Below are 20,927 nucleotides of genomic sequence, written 5' to 3'. Positions count from 1 at the left end.
TACAGGAGTGGTCCATCGATGAGAAGGTTTCTTCAGCCGTCATCTGTAAATAGATAAAAAAAACAACTAGATAGCTAGCCAACAGATAGCCAGCTAGCTAGCTAGCTACTAGATAGCTTATAGAAAGCCAGGTGGCCAGCTAACAGATAGCTGGCCAGCTGGATAGATAGCTAACAGATAGCCAGCAAGCAAGCTAATAGATAGCCAACCAACTAGCTAGCCGATAGACATCCAATAGATAGCCAGCTAGCCAGCTAGATAGCGTTGTTTTAGTGTCACGCTTGCACTATTCACGCAACATCTATTGTCGGCTGTACAAAATACAATACATACATATAATAGCGCTTTGTTACAGCTAATAATAATAATAATAATAATAATAATAATAATAATAATAATAATACATTTCATTTATAAGCTAAAGCTGTAACAAAGCGCTCTCACGGAAAAAAGGCAAATGCTGTATCCATGTGGAAGGGAAAAACATTGCCAGAGGTCTGACCAGCACTTTACCGGCACCCTTCTGCAAGAAAAAAAAAGTAAACCAGAACAAATGCTACGTCATATTTTCAATTCCAGAATAACTTTGGTAATGGCGGCGACTGAGTTAATGTTTAAACAAAGTCATGGCGGCGGGGAGGGGGTTGTCTCAGAATACTGTAAGCATGTGAAAATGGTTGGAAAAAATGACAGAATTTCAAATACGGGTAACATCCGACTTACGACCGAGTTCTGTTCCGACCAAACCGTCGTAAGTCAAAATGGTCCTAAGTTGAAATCCATTCAAAATGTTGAATAGAGACTCTAAATGACTCGCAAACTCCCTCCCTTGTGGTGCTATCACACGGTCGATTGCTATGCGAGAGTGAGATGCTGGCTGGCCCATCGTCATAAAAATACACATAATTTCTAAGCGCCTTTCAAAAATCTCAAGGACACTTTACAGTCAGGGTGATAATAAGGTTTTTTTCATGCAGGTGAGCAGCGGCCTTCTCGCTGTTCTCAACATGCGCCGTTTGCCGTAGTTAGTTAATCAAGCGCATCTGTTGTTAATAGTCAATCTTTGCTTCTTCTCTTGACAATTGCTGCCGAAAGACATTTGATGACGTGTTGTTGCTAATCTGCATCTTCTCGCCATTCTAAACATGCACCGTTTGCCGTGGATTTTGGGCCTTGAAAGTAAGAACACCGCAACCGCTCAACTGTTTGCTCTCTGCGTGCCAAAAGTGGCATAATAAGCCCCCCGCCCCTCTTAGCCCCCCTGCTGTGTTTACTGCAGCGTGTGGCCAATTGTTATGAATTGCCGTGGAAAGCCAATGTATGACTGTCGAGAATTCCAGGCGAACTCCTTGTAAAAACAATCAATTACACGTTGTTTTGAAGCGAGAAGGAGGGACAAATATATTTGCCAATATGACTTATTTATTTTGCAGGATATATTCGGTCTTTAAAATATTATTTGTCTTGTTTTGGACAGTTTTATTGTGGAGGCTTCAGCTTTGGCTCAGTGGTGAAGCAACACTGCCACCTTTCGGTGAAGCGCCCACACGGCACAAAGTCAAACTCAATGGCGACGGAAACAATCCGTCTTTAATAATGATAATAATAATAATACATTTTATTTTTAAGCGCGTTTAAAAGCTCTCAATGTCACTTTACAGTCACATAATACGTTTTTTTTCTGTGGGTGAGCAGCGGCAGCCACATGGGCCAGCTTTCACCCAACCTGGAATAACTCAAAAAGATAGAAAGATAGCTAGCCAGCTAATAGATATCCAACCGATAGCTAGCTAGATAGCTATCCAGCTAGACAGCTAATAGATAGCCAGCCAGCCAGCCAGCTAATAGATAGCCAGTTAGATAGCTAGCCAGCCAGATAGCTCCATAGCTAATATTTAGCTAGCGAGATAGCCAGCCATCCAATTATAATATAATAATACATTTAATTTAAGCGCCTTTCAAAACTCTCAAGGTCGCTTTACAGTCATAGGATAGGTTTTTCTGTGGGTGAGCAGCGGTAACCACACGCGCCAGCGTTCACTCAACCCGAAAGTAACTCAAATAGATAGAAATTCACTGAAAAAATAAATAGAAATTAAATAAATAAATGAATGAAGGAATGAATAAGTAAACAAATAACTCAATAAATAAATAAATACAGAAGTACATAAATAAATAAACTTCCGGAATTTCCAGACCAAACAAAGATTTTGAAATCTGTATGATTTATTCTGATTTTGAAATCTTCGTTCAACTGTTTGCTTTATTGATGAAACATTTGTTGAATAAAGCAAACATTTGATTTTATTATTTTTTCTTTCTTGAAGAAGTTGTCAGCCACCCATGGCGGAGACGTTTTGTAAGTTGTACGCCCGACGTAAAAGTTGCAGGCCCTGGGCATCCGGGCAGTTGTTATTTCAGACATTGGTGTTAGTTGTAACATGATGGAAGCACCTTCCTTCTCTGCTTCGGTTCAGCGCTCGAGTCGTCGATGCACAAAGGATTGAAGCTCACACCTCTTCATTCGGTGGCGCGTTAGCGCTTGGCTACCAGCGCTTGAATGAGAAGTGAAAGGATTTGTTCTCCTAAGCTTTTTTTTTAAGGTCCTTTCGCTAGGAGCCCTTTCCGCGGATCAAGTTGATTTCCATGAGATCGTTAACAAAAATATATATATATTATACAGTGATACCTTGGCTTACGAACTTAATTGGGACGCACAGTGTTTAAGGCAAAAAGTGTGTATCCCAAAAATTAATTTCCCATAGGAAAGCATTAATATGAGATTAATCCGTTCCCAGGTCCCCATAAAACATAATTTTCTCTTAAATAAACCTTAAAATTACACAAAATATCCCTTATTTTATGTATAATAAATGTGCTATTGTATTATAATTTAAAATGGTTGTTGATGGCTTGATGGAATGGAGTGTCCGGTTTCCTCAGCATTAAACACTTGATGAGGAACTTGATGAGGTGCTTTCTCTGCGATAATTTTACCTTGTTCCTCATCAATTATGTTCTGTTTAGCTGGGTTGATAGCCTTATGCATCAAGTGTACAGATGGCTTGTGCGGGTTATTTGTGGAGCCTGATTGATGGGATATTTTAACCTTGCAGTCTATACTCTGTTTTTGAACTATGTTGAAACAAAGTTGAAACGAGTCAAAATGTCACTGTTTTCTATCCATTTTCTCACTCTCTCTCTGTCGTCTGCCTGTCTCTTTAATGTTTAGACCACCTCCCCTCACTGCTACGTTCTTGACCAATCACGTGGCTTTAACCGGGGAACAGAGGACAAAAACAGTCGACTGCCATTTTGTTGTTAGGAGATTGGGCTCGTTTGCGAATGACACATCAGTCATTGTGGTGCTCCGTGTGTATCCCGAAAAATAGTTTGTATGCCAAGATAAAATGTTCATAAATTTAACGTTCGTAAACCGAAAAGTTTGTAAGCCAAAGGGTTCGTAAACCGAGGTATTACTGTAGAGGCAAACTGGCAAAGTGAGATTCATCAAAGTGTCTGGCAGCTCCCGTCGAGCGTTAAAATCTGCGTGAAAAAAATGCTTTCATAAAGGAGATGATAATAACCTTTTCCATTTTCAGACTTTTTCATGGATGTTTCTTTTTCAGGAGGTTCCATTTTCATGGAGCTATTCCACCGTCATCCACCAGGAGGTGCACTGGCACTGGTGGCCTCGCTTAAAGCCTTTGAGCAGAGAGGAAGAAGACATTCTCACTCTGTGATGACAACAACGACGACAGCTCTCCTGCTCTTGTCTCATGTGAGTAAAATGAGTAAAACTTGTGAAATTTCATGCTTATCTATCGCTAGCTAGCAAACAAGGTAACTAGTTCTCTTTCTATTCAGCTAGCTGGCTAATCCCTTACATCGCAAGTGTCAAAGTCAAGGCCCAGGGGCCAAATCTGGCTCGCAACATCATTTTGTTCGGCCCGTGAAATCAAATCAAAATTGGGAAATTCCATGCTTATCTAGCGCTAGCTAGCAAACGAGCTAACTAGTTCTCTTTCTATTCAGCTGTCTGGCTAATCCCTTACATCGCATGTCTCAAAGTCAAGGCCCGGGGGCCAAATCTGGCCCACCACATTTTTAATCGGCCCATGAAAGCAAATCAAAATTGTCAAATTCCATGTTTATCTATTGCTAGCTAGCGACCGAGCTGGCTAGTCCTCTTCCTATTCAGCTATCTGGCTATTCCTTTATATCACAGGTGTCAAAGTCAAGGCCCAGGGCCGAATCTGGCCCACCATATTTTTAATCGGCCCGTGAAAGTAAATCAAAATTGGGAAATTCCATGCTCATCTATCGCTAGCTAGCGACCAAGCTAGCTAGTCCTCTTCCTATTCAGCTATCTGGCTATTCCCTTACATCGCAGGTGTCAAATCTGGCCCGCCACATTATTTTATTCGGCCCGTGAAAACAAATCTAGCTTGTGAAATTCCAGGATTCTCGCTAAAGTCTGAATCAAAAATTTAAATTGTTCCACGTAACCACAATGTGGCCCACGGCAAAAACTGATTTCATCTCTTCCACATATTACATCTAGAGCACACAACAAATTCATGAATACCTACTTTTCAAATCTAACCTCATATACAGCGATACCTTGGTTTATGGACTCTTGGTTCCCAGAAAGTGTGTGTAAGGTGAAAAGTGTGTATTACAAACATTAATTTCCCATAGGAAACCATTAAAATGAGAATAATCCATTCCCAGGTCCACATAAAACATAATCTTCTACTAAATAAGCCTTAAAACTCCCAAAAATATACACCTTATTTTATGTATAATAAATGTGCTATGGTATTGTAATTAAATAAATAAACTGTACTGTGGAATAAAGTCGTATTAAAGAGACAGACAGACGACAGGGAGAGAGTGAGAAAATGGATAGAAAACAGTGAAATTTGGACTCGTTTCAACTTTGATAGTTCAAAGGCAGAGTGTAGACTGCAAGGTTAAAATATCCCATCAATCAGGCTCCACAAATAACCCGCACAAGCCATCTGTACACTTGATGCAAAAAGCTATCAACCCAGCTAAACAGAACACAATTGATGAGGAACAAGCTAAAATTATCGCAGAAAAAGCACCTACTAGGGATCATTCCTCAAGATGGAGAAAGAAGAAGGCTACGTTCCTCATCAAGTGTTAAATGCTGATGAAAATGACTTTATTATACTGTACAGTTTATTTCTTTAATTATAATTCCATAGCACATTTATTATACATAAAATAAGATATATTTGGTGTAGTTTTAAGGCTTAGAAAATTAGAAAGTAGAAAATTATGTTTTATGGAGACCTGGGAACGGATTATTCTCATTTTAATGGTTTCCGATGGGAAATTAATTTTTGGGATACACACTTTTCGCTTTACACACTCTGTCTGGGAACCAATTAAGTTCGTCAGCCAAGGTATCACTGTACACGCTGTTCCTCACCTCCTGCATGCTTTTTTGGGGGGTCCACCACCACCTTGCAAAGCGTGACATTCATTAGCCAACGTACGTGACAATGTCGGCTAATCTCCGCGAGTTCATTAACAGCTAGTGGCTTCCACCCGTCTCAGCTGCTTTTGACGTCTCAACCCCCCCCCCCCCCCCCCCCACGGCCAACTTAAAAAAAAAAAAACGTGTCAACATCAATTAAATCAAAGAAGCCGACGGCTCGAGTTCCGCGCTAGCCAAAGAGAACAAAAACCGGCGTTGAAGGAGATGCTCTTTGGACTCACTTTCTCCGACTCATCGCATCAAACGCTCAGAGAATATAATGCTTGATTAGCGGGTGCTACGCTTGCGCATTTTGTAGCTCCTTTTCGATACGTCGGCGGGGTTAATGGGGTCAAATCGAAACAAAGCGCGTCTGGATTAGCTATTCCGCGGAAAGGTGAGGCGCAAAAGGTTCAAGTGTTAATTACAAATTGGCTTAGTTCCGCCACAATAAAGAATGCAATTTATCCGGGGGAGGGGGGGGTTAAACGCATCATTTTGGAAGTACAGCGATACCTCAGCTCACGAACATAATTAGTTCTCAGAAAGTGTGTGTAAGGCGAAATGTTCGTCTTCCGAACATTTATTTCCCATAAGAAACCATTAAATTGAGAATAATCCGTTCCCAGGTCCCCATAAAACATAATTTTCCACTAAATAAGCCTTAAAACTACACAAAAATATACATTATTTTATGTCTAATAAATGTGCTATTGTATTGTAATGAAAGAAATAAACTGTACTATATAATAAAGTCGTTTTATTTACCTTTGTGGTAATAGTTGATGGCTTGATGGAATGGAGTGGGAGGAAGAGGTAGGGAGGGAATTACTGTGTGATGTTGTATTCCTTTGTGTAGGGGAGCTTATCACATCACAAAAATGACCCTTGTGGTTGTCTGTTCAGATTTTGTTCGCTGTCTTTCATGTCTTCCGGGTTGAGTGAACGCTGGCGCGTGTGGCTGCCACTGCTCACCTGCAGAAAAAAAATATCCTGTGACTGTAAAGTGACCTTGAGAGTTTTGAAAGGCGCTTCGAAATGAAATGTATGATTATTATTATTAACTATCTATTAGCTAGCTTGCTTTCTATCTATTTGAGTTACTTCCGGGTTGAGTGAAGACTGGCGCGTGTAGCTGCCACTGCTCACCTGCAGAAAAAAAATATCCTGTGACTGTAAAGTGACCTTGAGAGTTTTGAAAGGCGCTTCTAAATGAAATGTATCATTATTATTATTATTATTATTATTATTATTATTAATAATAATCTTTTATATTTTTATTTTTTAGCCACACATGCACCCTTAATAGCATCCTTGTTATTAAGGATGCTAGCAATGGTTGACTTAGCATACTGGTACTGGGACGCTAAGTCACACAAACGCACACCCCGTTTGTGTTTTTTGTGATGACCTTCCTCTAAAGATGGAGGACACTGATTTGCTGTGGCGACCCCTTGAAGGGAAAAGAAGAAGAAGACCTTCTTCTGCTCGACCGTCAATTTCTTTTGTGTCCTCTTCGTCTTAACACTAGCCTGCGGTGTGGCATTTTTCGGTCCCATAATCGCAAAAGTACTCCACTCGATAACAAACCACGTCCACACTCAAAGAAACTAGTCCGACAGCCACCGTGGCGCTGTTTGACCGTGTGGTTTGGTGTTCTTCCGCCGAAAGCTAGTTCGTTAGCCGAGACTATATGCTCGCAAATTTAATGTTCGTGAGGTGAAAAGTTCGTTACCTAAAGCGTTCGTAAGCCGAGGGATCACTATACAGTGATACCTTGTCTTACAAACTTAATTGGTTCCCAGGCAGAGTGTGTAAGGCGAAAAGTGTGGATGCCAAAAATTAATTTCCCATAGGAAACCATTAAAATTAGAATAATTGGTTCTCAGGTCCCCATAAAACACAATTTTCTACTTTCTTATTTTATGTATAATAAATGTGCTATGGAATTATAATTAAAGAAATTAACTGTACAGTATAATAAAGTGGTTTTATTGACCTTTATCATCATTGATGCTTGATGGAATGGAGTGGCCGCTTCCATCAGCATTAAACACTTTGATGACGAACGTAACCTTCTTTTACCATCTTGAGGAATGATCCCTTGTAGGTGCTTTCTTTGCGATAATTTTATCTAGTTCCTCATCAATTGTGTTCTGTTTAGCTGGTTTGGTAGCTTTTTGCATCAAGTGTACAGATGGCTTGTGCGGGTTATTTGTGGAGCCTGATTGATGGGATATATTTTAACCTTGCAGTCTACACTCTGACTTTGAACTATCAAAGTTGAAACTCTCTCACTGCCGTCTATGATATTTAAACCACCTCCCCTCACTGCTGCGTTCTTGACCAATCACGTGGCTTTAACTGACAACTGGGGGCGGGTATTCGAGGACAAAAACAGTCGGCTGCTATTTTCTTGTTACGAGAACGGGCTCGTTCGCGAACGACACATCACCCACTCATTGTGATGCTACGTGTGTATCTCGAAAAATAGTTCGTACGCCAAGGCGTTCATAAAGCGATGTATCACTGTACTTGTTTTCCTAGAAACAGAGTCTGTCAACTTGGCTAACTATATTTTCCGTCGCGAAAAAAAACGGCCCATGGCGACTTTTTTGTAGGTCACAAAGAGTCATCGGTGACACCGACCCCGTTTTTCAGTGTCACATTTCCGAGCCGAGCTCGCTTTCCTCCCCCCCCCTCCCTCCCCCTTCCATTTTGTCTGACCCAAATGGCTTTTCCTTGGGCATTTTCTGGCAGGAAACGGATGCACCCGCCCCGACCAGGTAAAGATTTCTGCTAATTGGCTTTACTTTAACAAGGCTTTTACTTTGCCATAAATCACGACAAGTGAAAGAAAAGTCCCGTCCATCCGTGCCCTCGATTCAGTTGACCCGAAATCGCGGAGGAGGGAAAAAAAATTTAAAAAAAATAAAATGAACTCTCCTTTGCTACCGCTTTCTTCCTCAATCCAGTTGGGGTTCTTGAATTTTACCCTGCTAGGCTTACAATGGGCCGTGTTTGCATGAGAGCTACTGGCGATAATTAGCTTCTCCGTTATGAATAAAAAACACGTTATTCTCCACTCAGAACACCCCCAATTTTTTAACTTTAAACTTCTGCATCATTGTCTGTCGATAGATAGCCTTTAATCTCACCTTTTATTGATTTTTTTTGTTTATGAACCCGAAAAAAGTTAATCTTGAATGTAGTCAATGGTTACTTAATGCATGCGCATATAATCCTAATAATAATACATTTCATTTATGAGCGTCTTTCAAAACTTTCATTTTTTTTCATGCAGGTGAGCAGCGGCAGCCACACACGCCAGCGTTCACTCAATCCGGAAGTCACTCAAATAGATAGAAATTTAGCTAGCTAGCTAACAGATAGCTAATAGATATCCAACTAGTTATCTATTGTACCATGTATTTATTTATCTATTTTACCATTTATTTTATTGTTTTATTTAATAATAATAATAATAATAATAAATTTCATTTATAAGCGCCTTTCAAAATGTTTTTTTTTCTGCGGATGAGCAGCGGCAGCCACACGCGCCAGCGTTCAATCAACCCAGAAGTCACTCAAATAGATAGAAAGCTAGCTAGGTAGCTAGCTAACAGATAGCTAATAGATATCCAGCTAGTTATCTATCTTACCATGTATTTATTTATATCTATCTTACCATGTATTTATTTATCTATATTACCATTTATTTTATTGTTTTATTAAATAATAATAATATATTTCATTTATAAGTGCCTTTCAAAACTTACAAGGACAATTTACTGTCACGTGATATTCTTTTCTGCGGGTGAGCAGCGGCAGCCACACGCGGCAGCGTTCACTCAACCCGGCAGTAACATAAAGTAAAGAAAAAAAAACAATATATACAGCATACTTCAAACTCAGTGTATGTCACACAAGCAAACACACGAACAAGGAATTACAAACAACAGGTGACAACATTCAGAAACAAAGCAGGGACAATAAAAGGGCCATCTAAAAATGACCGGAATGTATATCGACAATGAAAACACATTCATGGAACAACCAGTCACAGGTTACAAGGCCTTCTGTTCTGGCCTAAAAATATCTGAATCACAGACTGATGTTAATTATATTTTGTCCATAAATTCTTAGTAAATAATTACAAATTGACTTTCTTGGCTTCACAGGTAACATCCGACTTACGACCGAGTTCCGTTCCGACCAAACGGTCGTAAGTCAAAATGGTCGTAAGTTGAAATACATTCAAAATGTTGAATAGAGACTCGTAGGCTAAATGACTCGCAAACTCCCCTCCCCTGGTGCCATCACACAGTTCATTGCTGTGCGAGAGGTCGTAGTCGTAAGTACGGGTGGTCGTAAGTCAAGCTGGTCATAAGTCGGATGTTACCTGTATTAGATTTGGCCGTGGCCATTTGCAACCCTGTAGCCACGCCCCTGACAGGCGTGTTGTTCTGTAACCTTCATGTATTCTTGGGAAATACAATTCTTCAAATTGGTCAAGTGACACAGGTAACATCTGAGTTACGGCCACCGTGAGTTACGACCACCCATACTTACGACCACGACCACCAGACATTTTTTTTGTTAATTCTACGCCTGCCGCCACAACGCGCGAGCAGCCGGCAACGCATATTACAATTTTGGCCAGCCAGCATGTCACCCACTCGCACAGCAATCTACTGCGTGACTACACTCAATACAGTAGTTATACATTGCAGATACCGTCTCTGCAACATCTCCTGTAGTACTGTACACTGCTTTTTCGTGTACAGTACGGTCCGAGCGTGCGTGTCCAGCGACCTCTTCTGGCCGTTAGCAGGGAGAGCCATTTTTCAACAGCTGTATTTTTTACATATAAGTGTGTTCTTTAAACCACTATATAAAATCTAAATCGATAATGTGAAATATAAAATGTTAAAAACGACGCTAAAAGGTAAGTAACTGTTACATGTTAATGTAACAGTTATACAGTAATAAAAAATTGATAATGGGAAATATAAAATGATAAAAATGACACTAAAAGGTAAGTATAACGTTTATAAATGAACTGTACAGTAAACAGTTTTGTATACATTACAGGTATAGTTACACAGTAATAAGAATATATAATAAGAAATTTAAAATGATAAAAATGACACTTAAAGTTATATTATTTTAAAATGAACTGTAAAAACATTGCTTAAAAACAACAGATTGACATCGTATTCTATCCTGTCGTGTAAACGTCACGTCAGCCATTTTGATTGCATTTCGACTTACGGCCGTTTGACTTACGACCGTTTTGTCGGAACGGAACCCGGTCGTAACTCGGATGTTACCTGTATAATAGTATTCAATAGAAAATGTTGCTTAAAAACAACAGATTGACATTGTGTACTATCCTGTCGAATAAACCTCGCGTCAGCCATTTTGAATGCATTTCGATTTACAACCGTTTGACTTACGACCGTTTTGTCGGAACGGAACCCGGTCGTAACTTGGATGTTACCTGTATAATAGTATTCAATAGAAAATGTTGCTTAAAAAATGGATTGACATTGGATACTATCCTGTCGTGTAAATTTCACGTCGGCCATTTTGAATGGATTTCGTCTTACAACCGTTTGATTTACGACCGTTTCGTCGGAACGGAACCCGGTCATAATACAGATGTTACCTATATATCTAAAGCACAGGTGTCAAAGTCAACGCCCAGGGGCCAAATATCGGCCGCCACATTATGTTAATCGGCCCGCAATATAAATTCGGAAATGTCAGCGAATGAGTTAAAATGCCGGCTGTGTTTCACAATAGAAACAACGGCAGTCTTAGATCGGATTGCTCAATGCAAACGGCGCTCCCATTCCGACGTGGCTTTCACTTCTCACAGAGACCTCTTGTGGATTATTTCTCATACAAAAAAAAAATAAAATGGAATAAATAACCGGTGCCAGCAGAATACGCGCTCGAGTCTTTGTGCTCGGCATTGATTTATCTCCGCCTCCGCCTGCTGATAGTCGGCTACTTTAATGAGCCGTCATGTGTCCGAGCCCATATTTCAATTGCCGGGATGGATTTCTACGGTGTTCCCGTCACTTTGTGAACGGAACGTCCCTTTCGTCCGCTACTCCTTAAAGGACAACCGACACCTCGGGACAAGTTGCGTCCATAATTTGTCACGTCACTTAAAATGAGTTCTACTGAGCGCAGTTTACCAAGATTCCACCGCATCTACCTTTTAAAGGACAACCGACACCATTTTTTGGTTTCCTAACTGACACCAGAAAAACGTTTTATAGCATCTAAAATAGGCAAAACACGTAGGCTGATATTTTCAGTCAAATGCAAAACACCAATAAAAATGACTTCAAGTGTCCCAAACGACTTCAAAATGAAACCGGAAATGGCCAGTTACAGAAGGTCCCGCCCCCTTGTTCGTGACGTCACGCCAGGACGTCGTGCCTTGCTCGAGAATCAAAACAATGGCTTCAGACAGTTCAGATTGGGAGAAGATGCTTTTTTGTTACTCATCCAGTTTACGAATATGATTCAAATAGTTCCGAAGAGGAAAGCATACATGTTTGCAATCGATTAAAGAAGTCCTTCCGTGTCAATTCTAGCCGTCAGCACTCCAATGTACAGGTCAGCAAATGCACAAGATGGCACCCAAGCTCCGTTGGAAATGGGCTGATTTGTCTGCTGGGAATTTTTGTCAACTAGTATCAAATAGTTGTCTTGGTGCAACACACAACGATTCACCATCGCGTTATTTGTGTTTTCCTTCTAATTTCGCCATCAATTCAAAGTTTTCAGACCAAACAAAGTACCCAAAATGCATTGTGTGTCTCTTTCTCGGCCAGGGGCGTTCCTTCAGTGACGTCACGTACGGACTCGCCACCAACTCAAAAACAAGACTTCCTGAATATTCAGCATGACTTAAAAAGTAAAATATAGCTATATGCCGTGGAATCTTTGTAAAATACGCTCAGTAGACGTCATTTGAAGTCATTTTACAAATTATGGACACAACTAATCCGTAGGTGTCGGTTGTCCTTTAAGACTTGCTCTGAATATTCATGAAGGCTTGTTTTCGAGTTGATGACGAGTCCTGACGTCACATCACGTTAGGAACGCCCCTGACCAAGAAAGCGACACACAATGCATTTTAGGTACTTTTTTTCATCTGAAAACACTGTGTTAATGGCGAAATTAGAAGGAAAACGACATCAATAATGCGATCGTTGCGTGTGGCAGCCAATTGTGGTAACGCGCATAAAGAAGGTGTAAGTTGACACATATTCCCAGCGGACAAATCAGCCCATTTTCAACGGCGCTTGTGCGCCATCTTGTGCATTTTCTGGGCGCTATGTTGGAGACCAGGCGGCTCCAATTGATACGGAAGGACTTCTTTAATCGATTGCAAACATGTATGCTTTCCTCTTCAGAACTATTTGAATCATATTCATAACTGAATGAGTAACAAGAAAGCATCTCCGAATCTGAACACTCTGAATCCATTGTTTTGATTCTGGAGCTAGGCAGTTTGTGAAGGAGTATCCTGGCGTGACATCACGAACAAGGGGGCGTGACTTTCTGAATCTGCCCAGTTCATTTTGTGGCAGTTTTTGCTTTTTGGACTCAAAATATCAACCTGCGTGTTTTGGCTATTTCAGATGCGCTAAAACGTTTTTCTGATGTCAGTTTGGAAACGAAAAAATGGTGTCGGTTGTCCTTCAAAAGACCTTTTGTGCGCCAATTGTCATCGGTATAATTCCACGGATCTCTTCAATCACTCCAACAAAGTGAGATCGAGCACACTCACTGACTACCACCATTTTTTTTCCCGTTCTTTCCCCATCTTATTTCCAAAATGGAAGATGCGCACGCGCAAATAATGGAGACATTCAATTATAAAAAGCCAACAGGAGGAAATGATTAAAAATGGATGGCGAGGAGAAGAGACGGACAGACGGGGGGCCGGGGGGGGGGGGGGGGGAATTAACTCAAGTCTTTAATTACACTCGGTGGAGATTAATCAGAATGAGAGATGAGATGAATTTCACCTCCTCTTCATCTTCATCAAGCGCGGCGGCGCCCGTCCCGTCCCGCCACGCCCCTTTTGAATGGCGCCGCTTTGCTTATTTGGCCTTTTGCATCTTCGCAATAAGATCAGAAAGTTAAAAGAAAGAAAAGCAAACTGCTTGTGGTCACCATAAAATAAATAAATACATACATGTATAATTAAATACATGAACACACAAATAAATACATAATTAAAAATGGCTGCCGCTGCTCACCTGCACAAAAAACCCTGACTGTAAAGTGTCCTTAAGAGTTTTGAAAGGCGCTTAGAAATTAAATGTATTATTATTATTATTATTATTATTGTTATTATTATTTCATAAATAAACACATACATGAATTACTAACAAAGAAAAAAAGGTAAAATTAACACAAAGAGATGCATTAATAAATACATAAACATAAATACATTAATAAAATGAAGACATAAATAAATACATGTACGTGTATAATTAAATATATGAATATATATGAAATACAAAAAACACAAATAAATGCATAAATACATGCATAAATAAATGCAGAAATAAATACATAAATACATAAATACATGCATAAATAAATGCAGAAATAAATACATAAATACATACATAAATAAATAAAATAAACACACAAATAAATACATAAATTAATAAATGTAAAATTAAATAATGTAACACAAATAAACTAATAGACTAATAAAGGCATATCCAATCCAAAATAAATGCAGAAATAAACAAGTAAATAAATAAAATAATGAACACACAAATATATACATAAACACATACATGAATTACTAACATAAATAAATGTAACATTAAATAAATAAACACAAATAAGTGCATAAATAAACACATAAATGAATTATTAAAATGAATACATAAAATAAATAAATGTACATGTATAATTATATATATAAACACCCAAATAAACACATCGATAAATACATAAATACACAAATAAACACATAAATAAACAATGTATAATTAAATAAATAAACACACAAATTAATGCATGAATAAATATATAATTAAATAAACACAAACAAATGCAGAAATAAATAAAATAATAAATACACAAATATATACATAAATAAACACAAATGAATTACTAACATGAATAAATGTAAAATTAATTAAATAAACACAAATAAGTACATACATACATACATACATGCATGCATGCATAAAATGAATACATGGATGAATAAGTGTACATGTATAAGGAAATATATAAACACCCAGTTAAATGGATACATAAATATACAAATAAATACATAAATAAATGTATGATTAAATAAATAAACACACAGATGAATGTGTCATTAAATAAACACACACATAAATGCATGCATAAATGCATGAATTAATATTGAAATAAATAAAATCAATAAACATACAAATAAATACATAAACAAACACATAAATAAATAAATAAAGAAAATAAATAATGCATACATAAATCCATAAATAAACACATAAATAAATTAATAGAAAATGCACAAGCAAATAAATAATTAAACAAATAAATACATAAATAAATAAACACATAAATCCATCCATAAATCCATCAATAAACACATAAATAAATTAATAAAAATGCACAAGCAATTACATAAATAAATAAATAAATGAATTGGAATGAAAAACAAAACAAAGTAAGTCGATTGTATGGATCCATTTTTTTATTGCGTCAAGCCATCCAGTAATCAGACACGTCACATTAACACTATATTTTATTTCTTTTTTTTCTTGTTCAGAAATGCCCTCATAGATCAAAGTCAACGGCAGCCATGCGGAAGATCTACGTGGCGACGTTTTGACATCTTGCAATTCACATGCCCTTTAAGAAGCAGCCACGGGCAGAAATGGATTCCCCAAAGCAAACAATGTGAGTAAAAACATTGCATTTAACCCGTGACATTGATGGGCGGGTGAGCAGAACAAGTCATGCCCGTCACGACACGCCCAACAAATCAAAGTTAGCCAAAAACTTTGATTGAAGCGGCCGCTTCCGTTGTTGGAAAACTTTTCGGATTGATCCGTCCCAAAATAACGAACGTACGGATTGAGCGACGAAAGCGCATTGTAATGAAAAGCAAATGAAAGCCGGACAGCCGACCCACTTTAATGAGGAGATTGTTGCTTTTATTTTGGAGGGGGGTGGATGATGTTTGTGTGTGCGTGCGAGTCACTTTTACTTTGTGTTTTTGTGCCTCAAGTCTAATTGAGACTCAAAATTGGGGGAAGAGATTGAATTGCATCCCAAGGTCATTCCCGCTCTCAAGTGATACTTGGATAGAAAGAATAAACAAAAAACAAAGTACCGAAGGGGGCATCGTAGTCTCTCGTTTTGGTTTTCGAGGCCTTTTTCTTTTTTTCACCCCTAAACGAGAGTCATGTTTAGTTTCGCTTGATGATGTCGGCTGTTCAAAAGCACGACAATTGTTGTCGTTTGTGGACAAATTGCTCCAATCGTCGTGTAACAGATACAGTCCAACCTCGGTTTTCGTCCATAATCCGTTCCAGAAACCTGTTTGAAAACCAAAACATTTCCCATTATTATCAATGTAGTTAATGTCTGCTTTTTTTTTATCCTGATTAAAAAATACAAACGCGGCTGCTCACAATGAAACGCGAAACCAGGAAATCACGTATCAGGAAGCGGATAAAATGGTGCATTCGGGTGCACTCAGTTAGTTTGAGGACTGATTTTTGGTTTCAAACCGAGGCATAAAAAAAAACATTTTTGGTCGCAAACCAGATTGGTCAAGAACCAAGATGTTCGAAAACCGAGATTTGACTACACAGTGATACCTCAGCTTACCAACTTAATTGGTTCCCAGAAAGTGTGTGAAAGGTGAAAACTTTTATTTCCCATAAGAACCCATTAAAATGAGAATAATCCGGATAGCTAGCTGTCTATTAGATATCTATTAGCTAGCTAGTTTGCTGGCTATCTATTAGCTATCTGTCTGTCTGGCTGGCTGTCTATTCGCTATCGATCCAGCTGGCTGGCTATCTATTAGCTATCTATTAGCTATGTAGATGGCTGGCTATCTCTCCAGATGTCTACCTGTCTTTTAGATGTCTATTAGCTAGCTAGTTAGCTGGCTATCTATTAGCTTTCTGGCTGGCTAGCTGTCTATTAGCTATCGATCCGGCTATCTATTAGCTATTATCTTTTTCGGTCCCATATTAGCAAAAGTACTCAACTCGATAACAAACCGCGTCTGCACTCAAAGAAAATGGGGTGTGGATAACTAGTCCGCCAGCCACCGTGGCGTTGTGTGGTTTCGTTCGGCCGCTGAAAACGACTACATATGCCAAGATTATATTCTCGCGAATTTAATGTTCGTTAGACGAAAACTTCGTTAGCTAAAGCGTTCGTAAGTCGAGGTATCACTTTACGTCGTGGGGGGGTTGTTCTTAGGGCGTCGAGGCAAATGATAAATGCTAGCATCCATGTTCAATTCTTCTCATTGGCGCTATGGTGGGCTGAATAAATTGTTGTAGCTGGTTAGCATTTTTTTGTGTGGGGGGGGGGGGTCTGAGGGACCTTTGTCTTTGTTTTGAAAGACATAAATCTTGTTTTCGATTGATCCCCGTTCGCCTTTTTTTTTTTTTTTTACCAGACAATTTTATTGGATGGAAAATGTTTCACAAGAGCAATAAAAGCAGGCCTGTGCACTTCAAGTTTTATTTTATGACACTCTCGAAGAGATAAGCTGTGGAAATTCCTCAGGCTTTTCCTTACGTGTCAACAGAATGGACGGACGGTCCCCCGTCCTCGTCAGAAGAATCCGGAAGAACGAATGGCGAGAGCTGATAAGACTTCATTTTGTATTTTTTTCCCCCTCAACCTTCCACCAAACGTCTGTCACAATTCTGTCTTGGTGAGTTGGAGAATTGGTGCGAGACATCAAGCTAGGTCGCTCTTTGATCCCCCCCAAGCTGTCACGTTGCATAGAAGTCTGATGGAAACGTCCCGCAAGGCCTGATGGAGCAGGAGGGAGAAAAGATGTTGACATCCATGTCGTCATGGTAAAATTCTGACAACCTTGCTTTCTGTTTTGCTGGAGTGTGGTAGACCCCAGTTTGACCCCATTTGGACCCAATTTTGACCCCAATTTGACCCCATCTCGACCCCAGTTTGACCCCATTTGGACCCTATTTTGACCCCAATTTGACCCCATTTCGACCCCAGTTTGACCCCATTTCGACCCAATTTTGACCCCAATTTGACCCCATTTCGACCCCAGTTTGACCCCATTTGGACCCAATTTTGACCCCAATTTGACCCCATTTCGACCCCAGTTTGACCCCATTTGGACCCTATTTTGACCGCAATTTGACCCCATTTCGACCCCAATTTGATCCCATTTTGACCCCATTTCGACCCCATTTTGACGCCACTTTGACCCCAATTTGACCCCATTTCGACCCCAGTTTGACCCCATTTGGACCCAATTTTGACCCCAATTTGACCCCATTTCGACCCCATTTCGAGCCCAATTTGACCCCAATTTGATCCCATTTTGACCCCAATTCGACCCCATTTCGACCCCATCTTGACCCCATTTCGACCCCAATTTGACCCCAATTTGATCCCATTTTGACCCCATTTCGACCCCATTTTGACGCCACTTTGACCCCATTGCCTCATAAAACTTACCAACGCTTTAGCAAACGAACTTTTCGCTTTACGAACGTTAAATTTGCGAGAATATAATCTTGGCATACAAACTAGTTTTTGGCGGACGAACCAAACCACACGGCGCCACGTTGGCTGGTGGACTAGTTTTTGGTTACAGATACAGTCCAACTTGGGTTTTCGACCGTAATCCGTTCCAGAAATTTGCTCGAAAACCTAAACATTTCCCGTTACAGTGAGACCTCAATTTACGAACGCTTTCGTTTATGAACTTTTCGCCTTACGAACATTACAGTCGCATTCTAACTAACTAGCTGGCTATCTAGTTGGCTATGTATCTTGCTGGCTATCTATTAGCTAGCTATCTTGCTAGCTATCTATTAGCTGGCTATTAGCTAGCTAGCTAGCTTTCTATCCATTTGCGTTATTCCGGGTTGAGTAAATGCTGGCGTTTGTGGCTGCCGCTGCTCACCCACAGGAAAAAAATATCCTGTGACTGTAAAGTGACCTTGAGAGTATTGAATGGCGCTTATAAATGAAATGTATTATTATTATTATTATTATTATTAAATTCAGAATATAATCTTGGCATACAAACTAGTTTTCGGCATACCAACCAAACCACACGGAGCGCCACGTTGGCTGGCGGACTAGTTTTCCACACCTCTTTTCTTTGAGTGCAGACATGGCTTGTTATCGAGTGGAGTACTTTTGCTCGGCTTACGGACGCTTTAGCTCACAAACTTTTCACCTTCTGAACACAAATTCGCGATAATATAATCTTGGCATACGAATTAATATAGACCAAACCACACAGCTCCACGGTGGCTGGCGGACTAGTTTTCTACTCCGCCTTTAAGTGCAGACGTGGTTTGCTATCGATTGGAGGGATTTTGCTATTATTGGACTGAAAAAGACCCCACCACAGGCTAGTGTTAAGAAGAAAAAGACATTAAAGAAAATGATGGTCGAGCAGAAGAAGGAGATCAACAACGAGGTGTGTGTTTGTGTGATTTAGCTTCCCAGTACCAGTATGCGGGGGCATCGTAGTCTCTCGTTTTGGTTTTCGAGGCCTTTTTCTTTTTTTCACCCCTAAACGAGAGTCATGTTTAGTTTCGCTTGATGATGTCGGCTGTTCAAAAGCACGACAATTGTTGTCGTTTGTGGACAAATTGCTCCAATCGTCGTGTAACAGATACAGTCCAACCTCGGTTTTCGTCCATAATCCGTTCCAGAAACCTGTTTGAAAACCAAAACATTTCCCATTATTATCAATGTAGTTAATGTCTGCTTTTTTTTTATCCTGATTAAAAAATACAAACGCGGCTGCTCACAATGAAACGCGAAACCAGGAAATCACGTATCAGGAAGCGGATAAAATGGTGCATTCGGGTGCACTCAGTTAGTTTGAGGACTGATTTTTGGTTTCAAACCGAGGCATAAAAAAAAACATTTTTGGTCGCAAACCAGATTGGTCAAGAACCAAGATGTTCGAAAACCGAGATTTGACTACACAGTGATACCTCAGCTTACCAACTTAATTGGTTCCCAGAAAGTGTGTGAAAGGTGAAAACTTTTATTTCCCATAAGAACCCATTAAAATGAGAATAATCCGGATAGCTAGCTGTCTATTAGATATCTATTAGCTAGCTAGTTTGCTGGCTATCTATTAGCTATCTGTCTGTCTGGCTGGCTGTCTATTCGCTATCGATCCAGCTGGCTGGCTATCTATTAGCTATCTATTAGCTATGTAGATGGCTGGCTATCTCTCCAGATGTCTACCTGTCTTTTAGATGTCTATTAGCTAGCTAGTTAGCTGGCTATCTATTAGCTTTCTGGCTGGCTAGCTGTCTATTAGCTATCGATCCGGCTATCTATTAGCTATTATCTTTTTCGGTCCCATATTAGCAAAAGTACTCAACTCGATAACAAACCGCGTCTGCACTCAAAGAAAATGGGGTGTGGATAACTAGTCCGCCAGCCACCGTGGCGTTGTGTGGTTTCGTTCGGCCGCTGAAAACGACTACATATGCCAAGATTATATTCTCGCGAATTTAATGTTCGTTAGACGAAAACTTCGTTAGCTAAAGCGTTCGTAAGTCGAGGTATCACTTTACGTCGTGGGGGGGTTGTTCTTAGGGCGTCGAGGCAAATGATAAATGCTAGCATCCATGTTCAATTCTTCTCATTGGCGCTATGGTGGGCTGAATAAATTGTTGTAGCTGGTTAGCATTTTTTTGTGTGGGGGGGGGGGGGTCTGAGGGACCTTTGTCTTTGTTTTGAAAGACATAAATCTTGTTTTCGATTGATCCCCGTTCGCCTTTTTTTTTTTTTTTTACCAGACAATTTTATTGGATGGAAAATGTTTCACAAGAGCAATAAAAGCAGGCCTGTGCACTTCAAGTTTTATTTTATGACACTCTCGAAGAGATAAGCTGTGGAAATTCCTCAGGCTTTTCCTTACGTGTCAACAGAATGGACGGACGGTCCCCCGTCCTCGTCAGAAGAATCCGGAAGAACGAATGGCGAGAGCTGATAAGACTTCATTTTGTATTTTTTTCCCCCTCAACCTTCCATCAAACGTCTGTCACAATTCTGTCTTGGTGAGTTGGAGAATTGGTGCGAGACATCAAGCTAGGTCGCTCTTTGATCCCCTCCAAGCTGTCACGTTGCATAGAAGTCTGATGGAAACGTCCCGCAAGGCCTGATG

At 39.8% G+C, this 20,927-nt stretch overlaps 1 protein-coding gene across 3 annotated transcripts in view; it reads left to right on the top strand.

Moving 5' to 3' along the window:
* Positions 1-20,927, top strand: part of LOC148895280 (protein CFDP2-like) — a 251,007-nt gene that overhangs the window by 101,333 nt on the left and 128,747 nt on the right. For all 3 annotated transcript variants that reach the window (XR_016115635.1, XM_089001667.1, XM_089001665.1), the window contains 2 exons: positions 3,630-3,781; positions 15,324-15,454. Coding sequence is in view for 2 of the 3 variants with exons in the window: in XM_089001667.1 (XP_088857793.1) it covers positions 15,402-15,454 (53 nt within the window). In the remaining variant the exon portion in view is untranslated. The remainder of the gene's footprint in view (positions 1-3,629; positions 3,782-15,323; positions 15,455-20,927) is intronic.

This window comes from Hippocampus bargibanti, linkage group LG07, assembly GCF_051943395.1.
Source record: "Hippocampus bargibanti isolate YZ-2025 linkage group LG07, ASM5194339v1, whole genome shotgun sequence".
NCBI lineage: Eukaryota > Metazoa > Chordata > Actinopteri > Syngnathiformes > Syngnathidae > Hippocampus > Hippocampus bargibanti.
This window is presented reverse-complemented; position numbering and strand designations above follow the sequence as displayed.